The sequence below is a fragment of the Cyprinodon tularosa genome, unplaced genomic scaffold, assembly GCF_016077235.1.
Source record: "Cyprinodon tularosa strain WSP-4 unplaced genomic scaffold, ASM1607723v1 ctg1043, whole genome shotgun sequence".
In the NCBI taxonomy this organism is placed as follows: Eukaryota; Metazoa; Chordata; class Actinopteri; order Cyprinodontiformes; family Cyprinodontidae; genus Cyprinodon; species Cyprinodon tularosa.
This window is the reverse complement of record NW_024037831.1, coordinates 56,401-81,367: the sequence shown is the minus strand read 5'-3', so window position 1 is coordinate 81,367 and position 24,967 is coordinate 56,401. Positions and strand designations below refer to the sequence as shown.

The following is a 24,967-nucleotide window of genomic DNA, read 5'->3' as shown; positions in this document are numbered from 1 at the left end:
TGAGTCAGCTGTTTGTGTATTTGAAAGGTCGCCCACCACGGGAGACTTGGTGATGATGCTCCATCATCTGACCTTGTAAAACATGTTGCAAGGTCGTATGACGGGGCGTCGTCACCGTAAGTTACTTTAATTTGATCAAAAGTCTCCCATGGAAACATCCTTTCAAATACAAAAACGCCTGCAAATCAGAAACCACCATTAGTTCACATCTGGAATTGTCTAATTAATCTACAGAGATATAAATAGTTGCACATGCAAGATTTCAGCTACATCAAACTACTAGAAGTGGGTCAGTATGGAAGAAAAACAGTCTCATTGGAATCTGCCCATTTTTGGACGCCAAATTTTAAACAAATTCTTTTAACACCTCATTTTAAACAGAATATTTTTACACATTGAATTCCTTACACTGTTTTTATCTGGGATAAACAGCTGAATTTTTGCAGTCTTAATTTATTTGAAGGTGAATTTTCACTAGATATAAATTTAGTGTAAGAAATTCAATGTGTAGCAAAATTCAGTGTTTAAAATGGGGTTTACCAAAAAAGGGCAGATTCCTGTTTTTCTTCCGTAGGTCGGGGGCGTTACTTATTGAACATCCTGACATGGAGACGTTTCTCCTGACCAGACGATCATCTTCCTCGGCCCATGGTTCCTTCAGAACCAGAATCTATTGTTTTATGTTAAAGCCGTCCCCAGACCTTCCTCTGATGTCAGAGCCACAGTTTGTGAGGAGAACCAGGGACTCCAGGCAGCATGGATGTCGATCCTCAGTGAAGCTCCGTCACAGCTGGCATGGTTAGAAATGGCGTTTTCCGGGTTACCTGATAAACCTGATCTACACTCAGTTTGGTTTCTGCTCCCTCAGAACAAATACATCAGTTTGGAATAAACATCCAGTGGTTCCAGGTTTGTTTCTTTGGCAATAAAAGCTTTCATTAAAAAAAACTTCAAGCTTCACTTTTTTCTTTTCAAACAAGCAAACTGCTGCTAATTTGAACCAAGAAATGCTTCGGGAGCTTCTTCCACATAACAAAGGAGGTTATGAGGAAGAAGCAGGAAAACTCTGCATCTACATGACGACAGGCTGTCTGCAGGCGGAGGCGTCCTGAGAGCACAGACCCGCCGTCCACAACCAGGCACAGGGACGTCTCACCTGGCACAGGAAACTTTTAGGGTTTTATAGATTTTATTCATGTTTGATCAGAATTAAAACCATTTCAGACCAGATCTCCTGAACTGATCAAGGCGATCAAACGACTGAGGAAGACGCCGCTTATACTTAGATCAGTTGGAAGGAAGAAGTGCAGGCTGGCTGGAGCAGTGGAGTAATGGCGGCTCACCCCCAAATTCCACATATTTCAGCGCTCCGCCCGGCTCACCTACGTCGTGCGGAGTACTTGTCATGTTGACCAATGAGAGCTGCTCCACATCCACCGCTACTCCTCCATCCTTCACCGTCAAAATACGGAGCTGAGCTATTTTTTAGCTCCGCAATTCCAATTATACCAAACAGGAAAAAGAATGACAAGAAGATCCAGTTTGTTAAATTAAAATATAGTAACGATGGATCAGTAAATACAGATTAGAGCGTAATTCACATATATATATATATATATATATATATATATAGTTTACTAGTGGTTCCTAGAATTTCTAATTCCAGTTTTCCAGTTCAACAGATCATCCAGTCAGATTGATTCAAAGTTTTCTATCTAAGGAAAACCAACTGATTGCATCGACTCATTGACTCTTCAGCAATCCCTCACACTAAGCATGCTTGTAGCGACAGTGGAGAGGAAAAACTCCCTTTGAACAGGAAGAAACCTCCAGCAGAACCAGGCTCAGTGTGAGCGGCCATCTGCTGAGGCCGACTGGGGTTCAAGGAGACAGAAGCAGAGATAGAAAAAGAAGCATAGATACAAAAGGCAACTGTCAACCAGCTCCACAGGCGGCCCCGTCTAGGAAACACACAGCCAGGCAGACGAGCTCCAAGCCAGCTCCCATGTCAGAGGATGAAGAGAGCACATCCAGTTAGTCACAGTCAGAGAAACAGGACTACACTGGAAAACAGGCCAAGCTCCAACATCTAGAAACAAAGGTGTTGATGGCAGTTGGCAGCAGCACAGCTGATATTTCTCTCCAGGATGGAGTCACAGCCAAACAAGAACAGACCAGATGAAGCTACTATGAGAAACAGCAGAGAGAGCAGAACGTTAGACTGCTGGAGGACATAGGGACCCTTTTTCATCATTTTGCTTCATTCTATCTCTATTCTCCCACTCTGCAGAATCTGTTAGTTCAATCTCTAAGCCTATAGCAGCATAACTATAGAGATAGCTCAGGATAACCTGAGCCACTCTAACTATAAGCTTTATCCAGAAAAAGAAAGTTTTAAGCCTAGCCTTAACCCCCTAAATCCTTTAAGTGGGGGTAATAATTCAGAATGCATAAAATTCCACCGGTAAAATTTTTACCAGCAGGTGGAGCCATTGAGCGCCGCTCCAAGCTGACACCAAAACATCCAAACCCCACAGCTCTGGAACTATTATAGCTAGAGGTCTAAAATTGTCTGTTTTTGTGGTTGACATGATATAGAACAAATATTATACCATGAAATCTGCTTTTTCTCAAGAATGTCTTTATTACTGCTGGTCAAAAAAGACCAGTCATTTCTGAGAATATAAAAACAACTTTTAGTCATGTTTGAACTGATGTAGCTTGGTCTGTGTTCTACTCACCCATTTTTAATTAGTTCCTCAGTTATTTGGGTAAAAATTGGCGAGGATTACCCAAAATGATGTGGATGTTGAGAGGTTAAAAATCTAAACTCATTTTTTCTTTAAATTAGTGCATTTGTTCTTGAATTGAGGAGGAAAATGAGACACTTTGCCAATGCAAAAATCTCAAGTGCATAATATCTAATTATCTTGGTTTAGAAAAAAAAAAAAAAACTAATTTCCATGGCAAATAATTTTATTTACGCGCTCAGATTAAGGTTTATTAGACTTAAAGCCATTTCTAGATCTTTTTTGCAGTGTGGAAATGCTCAGGTTATTTCTCCTAGTCGGTGCTCCTGCTTTCTGCAGCTCGGCCCCTTTAAGGCTGGACTGGATCCTCCTGGAAGAGCTGCCAGCAGACGGAGCAGCGCGCCTGAGCGCAGCGCTCCCAGCTGCGTCATTTTCCAGCTTCTTCCTGAGGAGGCTGCAGGATAGAGGGACGGACGGACAGACAGACTGAGCAGGGGGGGAGGTCTGCTGCTCTATGGAGGTCTGAGCTGCAGACCGTCTCTTTCGGTCAAATAGAAGAAGAGGAAAACGATCCAGCGGCGTCTGCAGGAACGACTGACAGCAGCAAGATGTCCGTTCCTGTGAGTAACCCTGATCAGATCAGCTGCATCCTGCAAACACACCCACCTCCTCTCATTGCACTGGCTGCTGCTCCTGCAGAGGCTCTGCAGCTCCTGCCAGGCTAACAGCTACATGCTGGCCTCTATAGGAGCAGTCAGACCATCCCCTCTCTGCTGCACACTTCCTGTCAGCACCCTGATGATCCTCTCAGATCTGCTGGAGCTTGTTTTCTTCCTCCTTATCACATTCCTCATATCTGTGTGTGTGAGCTGCTGTCTTGGGATCAGAGTGAGGACCTGGGCTGTTTTGCAAACGGTTTGGTTTAATTTAGGTTTAGGAATAGGAATGCACTGGATATGGCTCTGGTCAGCAGTAGATTTAGGAAATGTGGGGCCCTAGGCAAAGACAGGACGGGGCCCCTCTGAATGGAGAAAACGACAAATAAAACAGACCCATTATCCAGATAGAGAAATGATAATAGAATAGACATCCATTATCTGTTCTAGGTTTTGTCCCTCTCTTCTTGTCCCTTTTCTTCTTGTTTTCCTCTCTATGTTTTGTACTCAGCTGACTTTTCATGCTGTCTCTAAAGGAATGAAAGATTTTTTCCAAGCACTAAGCTCACTTAGCTGATTGCTCCTTCCTGTGTTTCCAAAAAGGCCAAAGTAAATAACCCAGGCCTTCTTTTCACTGTAGACAAGCCATGATCTGCTTCTCTGTTCTCCATTTTTCATTTGGATGAAATAATAGCTGCATGAATCATGACAGCAGACAAGATAGAGGAGAGCAGGAGGCGGGGTTACCAATCTACTTGCTCTGGAGAGCAGAGTTCGCTGCTTTTAGATGTTGTCTCCAAAGTCTCCAGTAGCAGAAAAAAGTTGCTAGATTTGGCGCTAGGAGCTTTTTAGAAATCAAAGTTCTAGAGGGGCCTGAAAAGTGGCTAAATATAGCGACTAAAGCGCTAAGTTGGCAACACTGCTCTTTGCATGGTTTGTTTTCAAATGTTTTGCTGCTGTCTGTTTGGACGTTTCTGAACATGTGCAGCAAATGGACTGATCCAATATGGTGGACACTGAAGGGGGGGGGCTGAGACACACTTAATATTATCAGCGTTCTGATGGCATTTTAGCCAAAGGATTTTTATCAAAAACATAATTAATGTGCAGAAATAAGGAATAGTTGTATTAACCATACATGGAAACAGAGTTTCAAGGGGCCCTAGCTACTGCCTAGTATTGCCTAATGGTAACCCCCCCACACACCCCCACACCCCTGCACTGGTTCATGTCAGGGTTAGGGCAGAGAAAGGGTTAAAAATGACTGAGAATCAATGAGGGTCAATAGATGGTCCTCTGTACATATAGCTAGGCGATAATGTGTGTGCTGGGGGGGGCTTCTTCATAGTTTAGTTTAATGTGAATCAGGTGAGGCCATAGAAACTGTTAACATGGATGGAAATCAATGCAAAGTCCTCAGTAAGTCTGTGAAAAGCAGGTGTGTGTCTGTCAGTTTTTTATTGCAAAGTATTTGCAGTTAATGCACCAAGGAAGGTTTATCGTCTGTAATCTCTGTCTTTATAGTCGGCAGCAATAAACTGCAGACAGGATGCTGCTTAACCTCTTAACATCCTCCTCATTTTGGGAAATCCTTGCCTATTCTGCATCCCCAAATGGAAAAGCAAATAACTGAGGAACTGTGAGCCCAAATTACATGTGTTATACATCATTTAAAAGCTAACACCCTCTAGTTTTTGAATATATACATGGAAATTGGGTGAGTAAAACACCCAAGCTGCATCAGTTCAAACAAGACTCAAAGTAGTTTTTTTATTCTTGAAAATAAAAGGTCTTTTTTTGAACAGCAGCAATGAAGACATGCTTGTTGTGGCTCCTTTGTCATGGTGCATTTTGACATGCTGCTATATCTGTGTTAATTGTGCTTTGGTGCTCGCTGTGTCCATAAAATTAACTAGGTGGTTGAATTGTGGAGAATCTAAGCTTTCCAACAATGTCTAACATCTATATTGATAAATATTTTACCGCTGTCATTTCCATGCATTCTGAGTTATTATTTCTAAACCCTTTAAAACGGTTCCCCGGTGACCCGGTGGGCTTTGAGAGGTTAAGACACAACATGGATTTATTTTCTTCCTTTAATGTTGTGTTTTGTTCAGAAGTTATGGTTAGTAGTTAGTTATCTGACCTGCAGTTGATAACTCCTCTAATCAACTGCATTTTAAATCTAACCACAGCTTAACAAAACAAATTTTTCAAATCAGAGGTCTCACATCCACAGAAGCAAGATGCTGGCTTTCTCACTCCAGCCCTCTAGGTGGCAGTAGTGCTGTTAAGTAAAAGTTCAGAGGACGACGCCCACTTTTCCACTTCTGTTCAAGTTGATCAAACATGATCCAATTTTTGTTTTTTTCACACCTTTCTATAGAGAAATTCTTCTAAAATAAGTTGCTAGCATTAATAACTTCAGATTTTTCAATGTCAACTACAGATTCTGCAGAGTGGGAGAATAGAGATAGAATGAAGCAGAATGATGAAAAAGGGGTCCCTATGTCCTCCAGCAGTCTAAGCCTATAGCAGCAGAACTATAGAGATTGCTCAGGATAACCTGAGTATTTTTGGATGAGGAATAAGAAAGGTAGAGCTAAAGAGAAGAAGATTCCTCAACTGAGCCTCTACTTCTTCAAGAAGGTGATGTTTTCGGTCTAGCTGATTGTCTGTTGCAGGGTTACATGAAAAGTCATGAATGAATTTTAATAATTTTTAATATCAGAGGTCATCTTGTGAGGATCTTCATCATAATATGGATACAGGATTTAAAAAAAGATCCTTTAACATTATTTGGCAGAACAAGCAGTTCCCTATGAATCCAGAGCGTGGCAGCAGTGACTATTGACAGCGTCATTATTTTAAATAAGGTGGGAATTTAAGCTTTAGGTGTAAAGTCACAATTTTGGGCCAAATGTGCTTCTTGGTAGATTATTTTTGCAGTGTGAACGGATCAGTTCTGGTCGGTTCACTGCAAAAGTGATGTAAAATGAGTAATAATTTCTTAAATTAAGTGTATTTACCCTTAATTTGTGGCGGTAAATAAGGTGATCTGCCAATGGAATCAGTATTTTTACTCTTAATATAAGATCATTAGATAACATGCACTTAGAATAAGACAATGTAATCATTTTTTTTTTATTTTAAATCTAAATTGTCTTCTTCGGCAGGCAAAGTGTCTCCCTTATTTTAGGAAAAATTTACTTATTTAGATTTCTGTTTTTAGCACTGCTCTGGTCCGAATCAGCTTTTACCTTCACTGCTAAGCATCCATCCCCAGGTTCAGCTGTTGTTCCCATGAAGCATGCATCTCGTATTTTTCTTTTTCTTCCTGCTCTCAGTTAAACACATGAAGAAGAAGACTATGGTAATCCAGAATCTGAAGGGATTTTCTGTGGATTAGGGAAGTGGGCTGAGTTTTACTGAGGCTGTTTCTACCTGAAAGGTTTCACTGCTTTCTTCTGAATGTTGCTAAATTCAACAAAAAAAGAAAATGAATCCATCAGCTTTTATCGACGAGCGTGCTTGAACAAGCTAAGAATCTGTTCTGGTTATTCAAACCTCCAGTAATCACTTCTACAACAGCACCAACCATTGGCCGCCTTCTCTACCTCTTTTCTTACAGTTAAAACCAATAAATAGTGAAGAACAGATGAACTTGTTTTTTCGGAGGTGTTTAGAAGGCAGAACATTCAGGAAGTCTCTATTGGTTCCACCTGGTGCGTAGAGATGCATGATATTGATCAGACAGCTGAGAAGATCTGCAGGAACATCTGAACCAGAACATGGTGTCCTTCAGTTCCTGCAGCTCTGGAGGAGAATTGAAGATTCTCTGTCCATGCATGAAAAATGTCCCATCCTGGCTGCCATTGCTTTTAGAACCTTTCCACGTCTGAGGGCGTTTCGCACCGCTTTGCTGTGAGGGAGCAACACACTGCAAAAAATAGAAATCTAATTAATTCAATTTGTCTTAAAATAAGTGCATGCTTTTCTTGAATTGAAAAGATAAGGGAGACACTTTGCCAATTGAATAAGACAATTTAGATTTAAAATAAGAAAAAAAACAACTGCAGTCTCTTATTTTAAGTGAATAATATCTAATCATCTTATTTTAAGGGTAAAAATACTAATTCCATTGGCAGATCATCTTATTTAACTACTCTAGTTAAGGTTAAATACTCTTATTTTGAGAATTATGACTTGTTTTTAGATAATTTTTGCAGTGCACCACCTCCTCCTAACACCTCTACTGTATCTCAGCCACTAAAAATATTGTTAAGGGCAGTTACAGTCCAGCCAGCGATAAAAATACCCCGTCGGTATGCGGAGCATTAACAGGCAGCGCAGTGGTGGTTAGATCTTGTTGGCAGCTCTAAGTCTGTGCTGGATTTGAACCTTTGATCCTTCGGGTCTCTAAATAATCCCTCTGTCTCTGTGTATCCATCTGACGGACTGGCGACCTGTCCCCGTCGTCGTCCATCACTGCAGATAAGCTCCGCCCCTCAGGATGAGCGATTGATGGATGGATGGATGCAGGGGCACATTTAGGAAACGCTTAATATTATCAGCGTTCTGATGGCTTTTTAGCCAAAGGATTTTGATCAAAAACATCATTAATGTGCACAAATAAGGAATAGTTATATTACCTATGCATGGAAACAGAGTTTTATGGGGCCCCCAGGAACTTGGGGCCCGAAGGCAACTGCCTAGTATTGCCTAATGGTAAAGTTTAGGCTCCACGTGATCCTTTGCTGTCATCTTTGGTGAAGAAAATGACGATGTAACTTCCATGAAATTGTGTTGATTAGGCCTCAAAATAGTGAAATTAAACTCCAAATGCACATAATGGGTAAACGTTAAAATAATTTCCCAAAATATAAATATATTTGCAGCAAATATAACAGGAGTTCGATGGCAAATCCTCCCTCTTCAAGTTGGCAATCCAACTACGAACCCGTCAGGAATCAGAAAGGTGAAATAACTTTTTTTTTTCACTTTTACCCGATGTATTCCAGCATCCAGCTGCCATGCACGTGGGCATTGTCAGTTTCACTATAGCTCTGGTGAATTTCAATGGTGAAGTCCTCTGGAAATCTTCAGTAATTGTTGTTGATTGCAGATGTGTCTAGTAGTTCGCATTGATTTAGCTTGTAAAGCGGGGAGAATGGGGCTAGGCTTACCGCACCGTGACGTCACTGCTGGAAGATGGCAGGAGGGAGGGGTTGCTATATTTGGGCAAAAATGGCCGCTCCCAGACTCAGTGATTGTGACTGGTGAAAAGTATTATTTTTATTTTATTTTTTCACTATTTAACACTAAATTCATTCCATCACCACTAGCATGTTAGTTTTAGGTATAAATAATGATCCATTGATTATTCATGGCTGACTTTTTCGGTAACACCATCCTGCATCCTCTCACTGAACTAAAATTTATCTGTTTTTGTTGTAAAAATGCAGAGAAATGCTTACAGAGATCAGCTCATGGCAGATAATGGAGTATGGAAGAGGATGAGGGCCACTGGAAAAAAAAAAAAAGTTAGCTGATTGAGTTTAATACGGGAAAAAAGTCACAATTCTGACTTAAATCTCAAAATTCTGACTTTTTCCCATATTAAACTGAAATAAAATAATCTATTAATTTTTCTAATTTCTCTCCCAAAAGATGAATGACAGTAGTCACAGTCAAGTGTTGCCCCGCCCCTCAGGGACCAGGCTCTGCCTTTAAAGCGTCTGTAGAAAACGTGTCACCGTGTTGCTCCGTCATGTAAAGGCAGACATCCAAAACTTCATCTGCAGCTCCTGATCAACACGGTAACAGACTGTCCCATTATCAGACTTCCCTCCATCGCTAACAACCACAGGGTCATTTAAGCTTCTAATGTACATCAGTGAGGATGATCCTTTTTAACACAGTCGACTGTGAAAGGCTCAAAATGCAGAATATACACCTTTAAATGACAAAACTAGATGTTTTATGCATGTTGGGATCCGTCCTGCTTGGTTTAAATCGTTCCTCCGTGTCGCATCAGGTGGGGACTATAAAATAAGCTAACTTTGTAAATGAGAGAAGAAGAAGGCGGTGTTGAAGCAGATAACTGATGACTCTCAGCTTCTTTTGGAGGTTATCTTCATTCTGTCTGATTTGTCCTTCAATCATCAAAGTTCTCGGTTTCTCCCTCCTTCCTTTCAGAAACACATTAGTCTGTTTTTTTTTTGGTGCTTGCCCTTTTGCTCCTGGCATGATGAGGTCTGTCTCATTCCCTGATTGGATGGTTAGACGCAGCAGAGGCTGTGTGTGACAATCAGAGCCAGGGAATAAGGAGGATAAGGACTGTGATGGTGGAGGAAGGGATGGATAAAGGAGGAGAGTTGACTCCAGTTAGGGAAACTGGCTTTGATGGGATTTTTTTGCAGCAGTCATCTAGGCGACTCTTTTTTTTTTTTTTTCTTCCTCTCTGGTTTCATCATATCCGTTTTCTTACTTCAATCATCTCTGATTTTGTTCCTTTAACCTTCCTGTTAAATTGTTCCTCACATTCAGCATTCAGTTCTGATCATTTAGATTGACGTTCGGTGCAGTTTTCACCCTCATCTGCTGCATCCAGCTTCCAGGACTAAAGCTCCTGTCACACCATGACGGTTTAGACCAGCGTATGCCTGATGTTTGAAAAATCTGGCAAAAACACTGGTATACGTTGGAGAAGTTATAGAGCATGCTGAAACACAGCAACATACGGCGAGTACGCTCAAAATGTCCCGCCGTACTCCAGTGTCTGCCATCCGTGGGCCGTCAGTTATCTGATGGTTGACATAAGTTCAGTCTGTGCATAACTTATCAAGAACTTCTCTCCAACGCATATCAAAGTATCTGACGTGTTCCACTACTTCCAACTACTGTATAATGGCGTATTGGCAGCGTTTTGGTATAAAGGGGGTTCACAGGAGGAAACCATCAGTTCTCCTCCAGACTTCATCCCCATCATAGGGTGAGCCAGAAGGTGAGGGTGATGGATCCTCCCTGCGTTCACGCCCACCACCAACAAACTTCCTAGCAGACATGACGCTCAATCTGCTGACACCAAAAACCTGCTTTATTTCTTTCTTTTTCTTTTTTTTTGGCGGGCAGTAAACAGCAGCTAGATTAATACCACAATCAAAGAAATCTTCTTCTGCAGGCCAGGCGCCTCTGGGCGCATCGCTGCCCCCGTCAGGACACCGGCTTGTCCATAATTTCCTGGGCATTACGCTGCCGTGTGTTATGCAGGAGTTAGGCTGTCGTTGGACAGAAGTTCTGGACTCTATGTATACGCCCAGAATAGGGCTGCACCCAGCCACCCTGTAAAGAAAACTAATTTCGGCCGCTTGTGTTCGCGATCTTGTCCTTTGGGTGATCACCTAGATCTCATGACCATGGGTGAGGGTGGGAACAGAGATCCATTGGTAAATCCAGAGCTTTGCCCCCCGACTCAGTTCCCTCTTCACCACGACAGTTCGATCCATCTGTCGATCTCATGCTCCATCCGTCCCTGTATTATGAAATTTAGGCAGGATCGGGATGAGTCTGTAATAAAAATAACACACAGAACACACACACTGTGTCTGCTACAGTAAAATGTGTTGTTTTATTCTGCCACAGAACACAGCAAAGCAAGCACATCAATCAAGGAACGGTCCTGAATACAAATTATATTGTCCCCCTACCGTGACACAAAGGATCGGAGAGCCAGTCGATCCCGGCAGGGCAGCAACCCGCTCAGCTAGGCGTTCGTACGCAACCCTAGCAGACTCTGCCAGTGCCAACCGCCACCCGTCGTTTATGCCAAACTTCAAAGGGAAATCTTTTACCCAATCAGGAAAAGTGATCGCTCCCTCTCACGCCTGGAGTGCATGATTACAGAAACCAAAATATAGTACGGGCACCCCCCGAACCCACCCAGGGCTCATGGACAGCCGAAACCAAAAGCAAATTACATCATGGTCAGAGCATGGCACCGAGAGCTCGTGAGTACAAAAACAAATTATATCATGCTTTCAAGGAAACAGAAACGTAGATAATGAGAGTGTTTCATTTGTGATACAAAACTTGTATGATTGTGTCAAAGAACATAAAATATAAAACCCATATATATCAGTCCCTCACTCCTGAACAAGACCCCCGAGATACTTGAACTCCTCTACTTGAGACAAGGACTCTCCACTGACCTGAAGAGGGGAGTCCACCTTTCTCTGGTGGAGAACCATGGCCTCACATTTGGAGGTGCTGATCCTCATCCCGGCCGCTTCACAATGGGCTGCAAACCGCGCCAGTCCACGCCAAAGGTCCTGGTTTGATGAGGCCAACAGGACAACATCATATGCAAACAATTAGCAGACATCCTGAGCTTCCCAAACTGGACACCCTCCAGAAATTCTGTCCATAAATGTGCTGAACAGAATCTGTGACAAAGGTCAGCCCTGGTGGGGGCCAACATGTACCAGGAACAGGTCTGACTTACTGTGGACCAAGCTCCTGATATTGTCATACAGAGAACGGACGGTCCTAAACAGGCAGTTTCTGAGCAATATATAAGTTCAACCAGATTGGTCATTTTTAGGGTTTTTAATCTTTGATTTTTTTGTTTTTTTTTTTCGATCAAAGGTTTAATAACCAGAGCCAAACATCCCGTGAAGAAGATTTTTTACAGAATTAAACCAGGTGAACCAACAACCAGGTGAACATTTTTGGAGTTCTGGATAGAGCAGATTGACAGATGAAAGAGATTTTTTTATCATAACTGCAAAATATTTATATATATTTTTACAATCTCGGTATAATTCCTGCTCTAATTGGTTCACTCTGTCAGCTAAAGGCAGGTTTTAGAGTCTCTATGTTCGAGTTAATCATTAAAGCTACAGTGTGTAATTTTTAGCGGCATCTAGCGGTCAGACTGCAGACTGCAGCAACATGAACATCTCCCCCCCACCGCTTCTCCCCCCCAACAGTACGGCGAGCGTTACGGGACAAAATGTCTTCCACGACGTCCGCATCACCTACCTTCTCAAGTGATGAGGTTTGTTTACATAGATAATTTTACAGATAGTATTTCATTAGTCTGTGTAGGGTATAGATTTCATGTAGACTTGAACAACTTGCCGTAGTTACTTTCGAGCGTAATGGGCGATCTCGCAATCGCTAGTGTGTTGGCTCTGCGCTGCCGTAGCGCAAAGATGTCTGCCTCCATGGCTGCGAGACCCGCTCCTATGTAATTATAAATAACGAATTCTAAGGCAACGCAAATATTAAGGTTAAGAGGCTGAGCTCGTAGATGATGATAAATAACATAGTTATGTATAATATAATACATTTCTGACTTCAATCCCTGTAATTATTACACACTGTAGCTTTAATTGATTACTAAATTAGCTGATAATTATTTTAATAATTGATTAATCATGATTATTTCACCTTTAGTTGTTTTTGTAACCAATCAAGCCTTAAATTGTCCTGCTGATAAGCCACAATATTCTAACCCCCCCATCCATCCATCCATCTATTCAATCACAGCAGCTGTATAATGTTTGCTAGAACATAAGGAGTTCCGCCCTTAAACAGATTAAAATCCAGATTAACGTTGTTACTTGTTCTGTTCAGCTGCAGACCTTCGCTTTGCCTTTTTCTGGAAATCTTGTGAATCCATTTAAATTCATCTCCAGGCTGCAGTTCCTTCCCTCCCGCTCTCCTCTCTGTTTTTTAACAGCTGCTTTGTAGTTTCCAAATTAAACGTTCAGACGGATTAAACGATCCGGCTCGGCCCTATTTCTGTCACAGCCGTTCTATTTTTAACTAAAGCCAACTCTCCCAGAAGATATTTTTACAGCTGGATCAACCTTTGATTGGCAAAATAAAAACCTGTTTCTGCAAATGCAAAACAGAGCATTTCTCCTGCCGGGACTGAACCGCTCCTTAGGTTCTGGTCGGGCTCAGCACTGATGCTCAGATTCATTTAAAAGCATCAGTACCTAAACTGTACAATGAACAGCGGTTCCAGAAGCTGCAACATATAATCATGGAGAAGATTATCTCCTTATCAAGCTGCTGGAATCTGTTGGAAGAGCCCATGGGAGGCAGTCAGTGTGGACCCGTCGCAGCACACAGGAAACGCAGCATTCCTTTGGCCAGACAAAGATGGAGGCTGAGCTCTCTGTCTGTGAAGTACGGCTCAGATCTTCATCTCTGACCCTAAGTGGAGCAGTTTGTCCTCCAGGCCTTATGTGAGGAGGGAAAGGGTATGGAGGGAAGTTTCATTGCACGAAATAAAGCATGTTTAACAATTCACTCACACTCACTCACAAATAAGAATGTTGCACTCAAATAAATCGTATTGTTCACAAATAAAACTTGTTTTTCAAACTGTCCTTAAATGCTGCACACAAAAAATTGTTTAAGGAAAGGAGTAGGACGAAGGTACTTTTTATCAGTTTGATTAAACGGTATAATTCAACATGGAAAAAACAGAAAAACGGCCGTTTTCTCCTTTTTCTCCTCAGAAAACGATTCGTTTTCCCGTTTTGTGGTTTCTGCACATAAAACCAAAATCCATTAAACGGCTTGATTTTGGTTTTTTCGTTTTCGCCCCCAAAACGGAAATACCAGTCAATTTTCGGTTTCAGAAGTGGGCGTGGCTTTCAAGCCCGCCGGTCCGGTGCCCTTCAAAATAAAGGCATGGCATGGGAAACTTTCGTTGTATTTCCTGCCCTCATCGTAGCTTTTGCTTGTGTTCGAAATTAAAGCAGGTCTTATACATATATAAATATATACATATATTTAGATGTAATATGTATTTATATTTTTTATAGCTACAGGGTTTACTCGGAATAAAGTCATCAGAGAGATTTAACTGCGACAGAACAGACATGGTAAATTTGACACTCACGACAGTATTTTAAATGACCAGTAGATGTCGCTGTGCATCAATGGCACAATTAATCGCAATATCAAGCGTATTTTACCACCTCATAGGCAATAAATGGAACATTTATGAAACGGAGTGCTGTGTGAGGAACTTCATTGTTGTGGCGGTAAAAATCTGGAATTTTTTTAGAGATATATCTGGGAAAACAGCCAATACAAACAGGAGTGAGGTGAAAAAAATTATAGATATCTCTCTCTCTCTCTCTCTCTCTCTCTCTCTCTCTCTCTCTCTCTCTCTCTCTCTCTCTCTCTCTCTCTCTCTCTCTCTCTCTCTCTATAAATATATATATATATATATATATATATATATATATATATATATATATATATATATATTTCACTTTGAATGTTGAATTCATTGTGCTTTAACACATGTGGAATTATATAATTATCAAAAAAGTGTGAAACTGCAAATATATCTTTTATTCTAGGTTCTTCAAAGTAGCCACCTTTTGCTCTGATTACTGCTTTGCACACACTCTGCATTCTCTTGATGAGCTTCAAGAGGTACTAGTTTGCCCTTTTGCTTTCACTCTGCGGTCCAGCTCACCCCAAACCATCCTGATTGGGTTCAGTTCCGGTGATTGTGGAGGTCAGATCATCTGGTGCAGCCCCCTATCACTCTCCTTCTTGGTCAAATAGCCCTTACACAGCCTGGAGGTGTGTTTGGGGTCATTGTCCTGTTGAAAAATAAATGATGGTCCAACTAAACCAAACCGGATTGAATAGCATGTAGCTGCAAGATGCTGTGGTAGCCATGCTGGTTCAGTATGCCTTTAAGTTTGAATAAATCCCCTAACCCAGCAAAGCACCCCCACACCATCACACCTCCTCCTGCTTTCTTCACGGTGGGAACCAGGCATGTAGATTCCATCCGTTCACCTTTTCTCCGTCGTAAAAAGACACGATGGTTGGAACCAAAGATTTCAAATTTGGACTCATCGGACCAAAGCACAGATTTCCTCTGGTTTAATGTCCATTCATTGTGTTCTTTAGCCTAATCAAGTCTCTTTCGCTTGTTGGCTGTCCTTAGCAGTGGTTTCCTAGCAGCTATTTTACCATGAAGGCCTGATTCACACAGTCTCCTCTTAACAGTTATTCTAGAGATGTGTCTGCTGCTAGAACTCTGTGTGGCGTTGACCTGCTCTCTAATCTGAGGTGCTGTTAACCTGTAATTTCTGAAGCTGGTGACTCTGATGAACTTATCCTCCGCAGCAGAGGTGATTCTAGGTCTTCCTTTTCTGGGGCGGTCCTCATGTCAGCCAGTTTCTTTGTAGTGTTTCATGGTTTTTGCCACTGTACTTGTGGACACTTTCAAAGTTTTCCCAATTTTCAGACTGACTGGCCTTTCTTAAAGTAATGATGGCTATTTTTTTTTCTTTACTTAGAATTTGTATTATGGCAATAAAAAAAGCAGCTAACAGTCTATTCAGTAGAACTATCAGCTGTGTATCCACCTGACTTCTGCACAACACAACTGAGGGTCCCACCCATTTATAAGGCAAGAAGTCCACTTATTAAACCTGACAGTGGACACCTGTGAAGTGAAAACCATTTCAAGTGACTACATCTTGAAGCTCATCAAGAGAATGCAGAGTGTGTTCAAAGCAGTAATCAGAGCAAAATGTGGCTACTTTGAAGAACCTAGAGTATAACACATATATTCAGATGTTTTTTTCTTTATTATTAAGTATATAATTCCACATGTGTTAATTCATAGTTGTGATGCCTCCAGTGTGAATCTACAATCCTCAATCATGAAAATAAACTCTTTAAATGAGCAGGTGTGTTCAAACTTGTGGTCTGTACTGGTTACACACACACACACACACACACACATATATATATATATATATATATATACTGTATATATACAACTCAAGGAGGTTTGGTGTGTTATAACAAGGCCACTGCTTTTCTTTCCTCATTTTTATTTAAAAAATTTACAATGCGATTTTGAGCCCCTAAAAGAACATTGGAGAGAAAAAAAAGTACTTTCTTGTGCACACTACTTAGTTATTTGTGCACAGTAATTACATGTGCACAACAAATACTCAAGCTGTAGAATGTCATATTTTAAATTAAAATTGTGTTGTCACATATTTGAAATTCAGCATGGTCTTGAAGAGGCTAGACATAAAGGTAAAATAAGAACAGAACCTGGTGACAAACAAACTACCTTTAACACTGCAAAGCTGTCACAAGTTATACAACAAGGCAAAACAAGACCAAAACAACAAACCTCCAAAAACATAAATAATAATAGACTTGAAGAAACTGGCTCTGTGCTGTGAATAGCTCTGGATGTTAGAGCCGAGTCTAGATAGGATGTTGCACAAGCTGCTGTAAGTGAAGACCTGTTCACACCCTCTCTACACCACTGAAGAGACAATTAAGTGTTCACCACCAGTGTGTTGTAACATTAGAATAGCTCATGATCAAACAGTCGTTGAGATGGTGCACTAACAATTACCAAATTTAATGGCAAAACAAAATGTATTATTTTACTAAATGACAGTATAGTTCTCTCTCCTGACAGTTGCAGAGAAGTCATATTATTTCTGGAGTTCAAAGACCTCCCATACAGGTAAAAAAATGCCCAGGTTAAAGTTATTTAGAAAGGCAAAAATGTTTTTTAAATATCTCAAACTTATTCAAGCTGAACCATAGGCTGACATTTCAATAACTTCACAGCATTATTTAAGACAAAGTTTTATTAAAGTGGAATGAAATGTAAAAACTAGTTACATAAGGCAATAGCTTAAAGTTTACAATAGAACATAACATATTTCCAGTTTTTGTACATAATTAAGTAATGTGCCATTAAGGTTTAAAGGCAATTTATGTAATTATGACATGAAATTAAAGTAAACATTTTTTACTTTTTGCATTATGTTAAACTACGCACTAAAACAATATATTTGATGCCAGTTGTCTCTGGATAAACGTTTACAAATAAAATGAAGCAATACTCTATACATTAAAGAAACGGCTTCACAAATAAGTAACTCCACTAGTAGTGTGAATTCAATTTCTACATTTCTTTATGGGGCAGTGATAAATTTTACATTCAAACTGGAACAGTGTTTTTTAAATATGTAGTGAAAAGTTTACAACACTGTCAGAGTTAAAACATTCATTACAGAAATATTTTCCTCCTCTAGGAAGACGGAATCATGACAGTAACTTTCACTTCAGGGTGTTTTCTTTTGTGTAGAGTTTAAATTTCTCCATCTCCAGCAAGAGTTCTTAGAGGACTTTAAAAGTGTAGCACAAAATAGGAGGGTATGCACAGTTCAGGGCATAAATCAGTCCCATAAGCAGTGGACAAGCTTTCGCTGTACTCTTGCATCCTGGGACAATCTTATAGCTGTCAGATTTTGAAAACAGAGTTACTGACATCACTGTGCTGTCCTCGCCCGGAGTTTTCCCAACTTTTCAGCCGGCTAGACAGCCAGACAATGACGCTCCAATAACCAAACCTCTTTCTCTTTTCAGTTGTTTATTGAAGAGTGGCCTCTGACCACTGCCATCGCTTTAGCCATTGTAAACTGTAACATACAAACATTACAAATCAATCACTCTTGTAGCAAGCCAATAACTTCAGCATACAATTATTTACACCACAGTTACATAAGGCAAAATGACTTATACTAGATATTGTTACAGATTAACGCTTCAGAAACATCAAATCAAAAACTAATAAACTCAGAAACAGCTTCTTCCCCTGTGCTGTGAGGGTATCCCATCTGATGTGAGACAGCGGTCTAACACAGATGGTTTCCATGCATTTCTTTCTTTCTATACAATATTTGAATTTAAAATATTAAAAACTATATAAAATAAAGCAGGAAACCTAAACCTAGCCGGAGTGTCTGAAAGAAATTTCACAATGGTAACATGCTGCGATAATTACCCATTTATGAATCACTTTCAATTCAATTCAATTCAGTTTATTTATATAGCGCAAAATTCACAACACATGTCATCTCAAGGCACTTTACAGTTCAACCAGATCATACAGTCAAATTGATACAAAGTTTTCTATCTAAGGAAAACCAGTTGATTGCATCGACTCATTGACTCAAATACAATCCCTCACACTAAGCATGCTTGTAGCGACAGTGGAGAGGAAAAACTCCCTTTGAACAGGAAGAAACCTCCAGCAGAACCATTCTCAGTGTGAGCGGCCATCTGCTGAGGCCCACTGGGGTTCAAGGAGACAGAAGCAGAGATACAAAAAGCAGCTGTAAAAGGCGGCCCCGTCCAGGAAACACACAGCCAGGCAGACTAGCTCCAAGGCAGCTCCCATGCCAGAGGACGAAGAGAGCACATCCACTCAGTCACGGTCAGAAAAACAGGACCACACTGGAAAACAGGCCGATCTCCAACATCTATAAACAAGGGTGTTGATGGAAGCAGCACAGCTGATGTTTCTTTCCAGGATGACGTCACAGCCAAACAGGAACAGACGAGGCAAAGCTGCTCTGAGGAAAAGCAGAGAGAGCAGAAGGTTAGAGATTGAACTAACAGATTCTGCAGAATAGGAGAACAGAGAGAGAATGAAGCAGAATGACGAAATGGGGGTCCCTATGTCCTCCAGCAGTCTAAACCTATAGCAGCATAACTATAGAGATAGCTCAGGATAACCTGAGCCACCTTAACTATAAGCTTTATCAAAAAGGAAAGTTTTAAGCCTAGCCTAACAGAGCGAAGTGCTCTGTTAGGAACATAAGGAACAATCAGATCTCTGATATAAGATGGAGCTTGGCCATTTAAGGCTTTATATGTGCTTTCAAACACTATGTCCCTTTAAATGAACCCCTTGTTCAAAATTATTTTTAAATGTTTGAAAACATGACCAAGCAGTCCTAAAAAAGTCATATTCCTTCTTCCCATGGTACAGTATAAGGCTGGAGATAATGGCTTCTCTTCTCACCTCAATGCTCTGTTTCTGTGAACAGATTAAGAACATAAACATAAGCATTATAAATACACAATGAGCATGTGAGGGAAGTTTAAGACTTAGGGGTGTCTTGAACCGATTGTGTGACCAGATATCAGAGAAAAAGCGAGATGAAGTGGGTGACTGAGGGAGCGATGGAGAAGGAGCAAAGTTAGTCAGTGAGATGGGGACAGACAGGCAGCTGAGGGCAGCAAGACATTGTATTTTATTTCATAAATATAAGTAATATAAGTAATAAGTTACGTCAATGCTGATATATCAATGGTGTCTTACAATGCAATAAATGTCACAGGCTTGTTATTGAGGTAGGTAGAGTAGTATTGTAATATTGTTACATCCCTAGTAGAGCACAAAGAACAGAAAAATACTGGGATGGTCCTGTTAATCTACATGAAACACTTTACTGCATTGCCAAAGAATTTGGTCTGTCTGTGAATCAGAAAAAAAGTAGGTCCATCTCCCTGTAAAACATATAAACAAGCACACCTGACTCAGTTGGTCCAGGAGCAAACTCGTCTTGGGCCCCAAAACTCCTCCCCTGGCTTTCATCAGCTTTCGTGTGTATTTGTCAAGTTTTTGCCTGGTTTGATCCACTGGAATGGTTGTTGTTCTCCTGAATTCCTCTTTGATCTGAATTAACAAAAGATTTACAAGTACAACTATATTTTGATTGAAATTTACATGTTCAAACGGAGCATGAATTAGTTAATTAAAAATTATTCATTAAGCATAGTTACAGCTTAACAAAGTTAAATGCTTAAGGGCCACATGAGAAAATAGGTCCTACAAACAGTGAAATAACTTTTTATCTGTGATTAAAATTAAAAAAACAGTTAGAACAATAATAAATAAAACAGAACAATAATAACTTACCTGTGAAATGACTTAAGCTCTGTGATCCTCAGACGTCTGGACACAGAAAGTCGGTCCTGTTGTAGCCACAGTGCGCATGCGTTGTGCGTACGTCTCAAACCCCTGCATTTTCATAGTAAAGTTTGTTTAGAATGTAAGTGTATGTACATACAATAATTCATATTTAATGGTATAAGGAAACCTAAATACATCTCACTAACTATATAATTCACGTATTACTTAAAAATATTGACAAACTCTAGATCTTACTGAATCTTAAAATATAAATTAGAATGATAGTTATTCTAATAGAATTTACTGCAACAAAAAGTATTTTTTTCATTCATTCACTTCTAACCTCTTAACGTTTATAATAATTTTCATCCCCTTTCACAGCGACAGGTTTGTCACCTCAATCGCTGCCTTGATCAGACAAATCTCTATTGCGCAGGATGCTCTGCGTAATTACGCATGCCAAAGACTCAGTTTCCCGTTCTCAGATTTTGTTGGAGCGGACGGAATTAATTCGTAAAGACTGTAAAGGGACAAGGACAAATGACGGGTCTGAGCCAAAGCCCCTGATGTTACATGTCCCCTCATATGCGACTAAAAAGTGCGAATCAACATGTACCTTTATGCACATCTGAATTCAAGCGCAGGACAATGTGCCAGCGCAGAATCAAATCACCCAGCCCCGGCAAGACTGTTAAAAATGAGTTTGCATAGTATCCTATCAGTATGTATTTACATAAGAATAATATCTTGCCGTAGAGGTACAAACATCTCAGGCATGGAAATGCAGGGATAATTTTTTTCACCTCACTTATGTTTTTATTATCTGTTTTCCCAGATATATCTCTAAAAAAATTCCAGATTTCCACAAAAATGAAGTTCCTCACACAGCACTCCGTTTCATAAATGTTCCATTTATTGACTATGAGGTGGTAAAATACGCTTGATATTGCGATTCATTGTCCCATTGATGCACAGCGCCATCTACTGGTCATTTAAAATACCTGTCGTGAGTGTTTCAAATTTACCATGTCTGTTCTGTCGCAGTTAAATCTCTCTGATGACTTTATTCTCAGTAAACCCTGTAGCTATAAAAAATATAAATATATATTACATCTAAATATATGTATATATTTATATATGTATAAGACCTGCTTTAATTTCGAACACAAGCAAAAGCTACGATGAGGGCAGGAAATACAACGAAAGTTTCTCCATGCCATGCCTTTATTTTGAAGGGCACCGGACCGGCGGGCTTGAAAGCCACGCCCACTTCTGAAACCGAAAATTGACTGGTGTTGCCGTTTTGGGGGCGAAAACGAAAAAACAAAAATCAAGCCGTTTATTGGATTTTGGTTTTATGTGCAGAAACCACAAAACGGGAAAACGAATCGTTTTCTGAGGAGAAAAAGGAGAAAACGGCCGTTTTTCTGTTTTTTCCATGTTGAATTATACCGTTTAATCAAACTGATAAAAAGTACCTTCGTCGAGTAGACACTGCTGTCAGCTTCCTGTTTCAAAGCAAACGCTCGTGTTTTCTTTTTTTCATCTATATTCAGCTATGTGAAGGGAAGAATAAAATAACAGTGCTCATTTTTCATAAAAATAACTACGGAAAAGGATTAGGGCCACTGAGAAAAAAAAAAAGAATTCTGACTTTTTTTCCTCCCAATTCTGACTTAAATTGTAGAATTCTGATATTTTTTTTTTCTCAGAATTCTGACTTTAATGTCAAAATTATGAATTTAATATTAGATTTCTGACTTTTTCCCCCTCAGAATTCTGATTTTTTTTCCTCAGAATTATGGCTTTAATCTCAGAATTATGGCTTTAATCTCAGAATTATGACTTTAATCTCAGAATTCCGAGAAAAACGTCAGAATTCTAAATGAATTCTGAAAGCTAACAAACATGGGGCATCCACTGACCATTTTGTCATGGGAAATGCAGAAAATGCACAAAGTGTGCTTAAGTGTATGTTCAGCTTTATTGTTAGCTTAGAATGTTTTTTAATTTATATGTGCACATTTTAAACAATCCTAAGTTACTTGTTTTAAAACTGCATTGATTCTTTGATATATATACTCTGGTTGCATAATGTTGGAGTTGATGGATCAGTCAATTTGCCAAATTTTGAAATCCTGAAATCATGGATGCCTTTGGGCTGTGAGAAGAAGCACCATACATCATTAGAAGTCAAAGAAATCCAGAATTTGACAGAACAGTAAATCATCCAGGTTTTTCTTCACCATTGTCGACTCCGCAGCACCGATCATGAACCTCTGTTCTTTTTAAACTGCAGTTCAGATAAAAAATAAGTTTGAGTCAAGGTAAAGTGAGAAACACCTCTTTAAAAAGGATCTTCTTTCTGTTTTATTTCTCCTGAAACCTTTACGGCATTTCCTCAGCAACATTTCACAACATGGTGGACTGTTGTGCTGCTCTATATTGGGACTGAATGCTAATTAGCCTACTCTACTTCTGATGGCCTATATAAAGGCTGCAGAGCCTCCGAAGGCGACCGAGGGAATGATGTGCACTCATATTTGCAGATACTGGGTAGACTGGAACATACTGAGGACCATTAGATAAAAGGGAAGTTTAAAACCATAAAACAAAGGCATTAATTATAGTGTGCAGACAGATATTTTTTCATCTGTGTCACAGAAACAGTCTTAGATTCATTGGGTAAAAATGACAGATGGGTAATGTGAGGCCATGTGATCGGGTCATCTGTCCCAGTCAGTGGTCAATAATAATAATAATAATTGAAAATTATTGTTCTCACTCTGGAGAAATTTACCTCTGCACAACCCATCCGGTTGGGGACCAACGCAGGGCCAACACAGATTCACCTCAAAGCTGGGAGGTAATGAAATATTTTATAGCACTGGAGTTATCACCTGTTGACTCTCATATTCTCTTTTGTTGCTATACTGTCACTACTGCCGCTGTTTCCATAACAACCATAACAATGACAAAGGCATTGGTTAGTGTGGTATTTGTGCTTATTAATAGGTTTGAAATATTCAGTCTTGTGAACACCTGATCCACTGCATTAAAGCCGTAGGGAAGCAGCTGTTCCAACGGCTGCATTTCCAAATTCTCCCGAGTGGTGCACAACTTTACACAAGTGACTAAAGTGAAAGTGATTGGTCGTTTATCAAGGGGGCGGGATTGTTGTGGCAAAAGGTTTGCAAGCATGTTTGGTTGTGGCCGGTTTGTCAGAAGCATCTTGCTAACCAGTTAGCAACTTAGTGCTAGTAGGTTCCCAATGGGAAATTCCATTGGGACCAAGTAGCACTAAAGTGGTGACTTAGAAACAACACTGTCAAGGAACGCTATGGACAGAGGAAACATGCAAGAGGAGGAGAGTTTAGTGTCGGCGGTCGTGGATGAGTCTCCTCCATTATCCATTTTTATTTAGAGGAGGAAAGCGGGGACGAAGAAGTTGTGGAAGAGGACGCCAGGGCGGCAGAAGCATGGTTTGGTGTAGAAGGCTTTATGTCTCTATGCAAAGCATTCTGGGATATATCTGCCTCTTCTGAGACCTTTCTTTTCTTCTCATACACTTCGTAAACACTTTCTCTCTTCCGACCCTCGGCCATTTTCAAAGAAGCGCTGTGAGAAAGGTGAGCTTTAATGACTGAAACCGTAGCTCACCACAGATACACGCCTGAAAGAAAAACATAGCTACCGGGATGAGAACGTAGGACGGCCTTACGCAAACATATTACCAGAATGATTGACAGTTAGGAGGACCACTGATTGAGATGATCCACCCAGAAATAAAAGATCATCCTCTACCTTTAAATTGTTCACCTGCATAAACATGAATTTCAGTGTGAATTAATTACATATTAGTGAATTTACAGGTTGGTTCAACCCAATTTTTACCTATCAGGTTGTATTTAGCTCCACTGACACCAAAATGGCTGTGCTTTTTTTGCAAACATTTGTGCACACAAAGAAGGAATTTGACTTGGGTTCCACTTTGCTCACAATAAAGACGTTTATGATGAATTATATTAGCAGGAAACCACTTCAGCAGTGTTTTATTGCTAGGCCTTTCTTGCAGCCGGCTTATCAGCAGGACCCGTCTGTAAATGTTGTGTAGTCTGGCTGTTTGACACACCATGGCAGATTTAATCCTCGACGTTTGCATGATAAATTACCAGAGAACTGCAATGTGTTGATCATCTGCTGGTTTCCGCTATATCCTCATTCAGAAAAGGCACTGAAGAAAACACACACAGACTGCTTTGGCAGATGGGAGCCAATTTAGTAACGATCCTTTAAAAAAATGCCACCATATGGAAATATACAGAAAAGTGGTATTTCAAAATCATTTCCCCGTGGATGACTGAAAGATTATTTGCTAAACTAAAGCCTGTGGCTTTAATGAGGGACATATTAAGGTAAAACACGTTGCTGATTATTTCACATCTCAGGTGCTTTCAGGAGCTGTCAGGTCTAAGGCTCCAGGCCTGAGTGACGATGGAACCCCAGGACAAACATGTACAAACATTTTATGATGGCTGATCAGACTTTTAGTGAGGGTGTCCACCTTGGTATATCACATCTTAAGGCTTTGTGTGGTGTAGGTGGAGTCTGGGGGTATCCTCCATTGGAAAAAAACACTGAAATATAGACTCTAAATGCTATTTCCTTCATTTTGAGGTGGAATGCAGCTAGCTTTTTGTCTTTTTTCCAACACTGCTTTTTCCCTGTTTATGGGAAGTATGTGAGCTTGACCAGAGGTGCAAATATCA

The 24,967-nt window shown here is 40.3% G+C and overlaps 1 protein-coding gene and 1 long non-coding RNA gene across 4 annotated transcripts in view; one reads left to right on the top strand and one right to left on the bottom strand.

The window, feature by feature from the left end:
• Window positions 1–3,124: 3,124 nt before the first annotated feature.
• LOC119782178 (breast cancer anti-estrogen resistance protein 1-like) overlaps window positions 3,125–24,967 on the top strand; it is a 65,643-nt gene continuing 43,800 nt past the window's right edge. Inside the window, exon 1 of one of the 2 annotated variants that reach the window (XM_038283023.1) lies at window positions 3,125–3,370. In XM_038283023.1, coding sequence (XP_038138951.1) covers window positions 3,359–3,370 — 12 coding nt within the window. In that variant the 5' untranslated portion in view covers window positions 3,125–3,358. The remainder of the gene's footprint in view (window positions 3,371–24,967) is intronic. The other variant, XM_038283042.1, reaches the window with a different exon arrangement.
• On the bottom strand, window positions 18,796–20,255 carry LOC119782198. 2 transcript variants are annotated; one of them, XR_005280647.1, is made up of 3 exons: window positions 20,205–20,255; window positions 19,818–19,961; window positions 18,796–18,852 (listed from the first exon to the last, which is right to left on the bottom strand). It is a non-coding gene; the product is annotated as an uncharacterized LOC119782198 (long non-coding RNA). The 2 variants fall into 2 exon arrangements; XR_005280648.1 differs by lacking the exon at window positions 18,796–18,852 and adding an exon at window positions 19,040–19,319.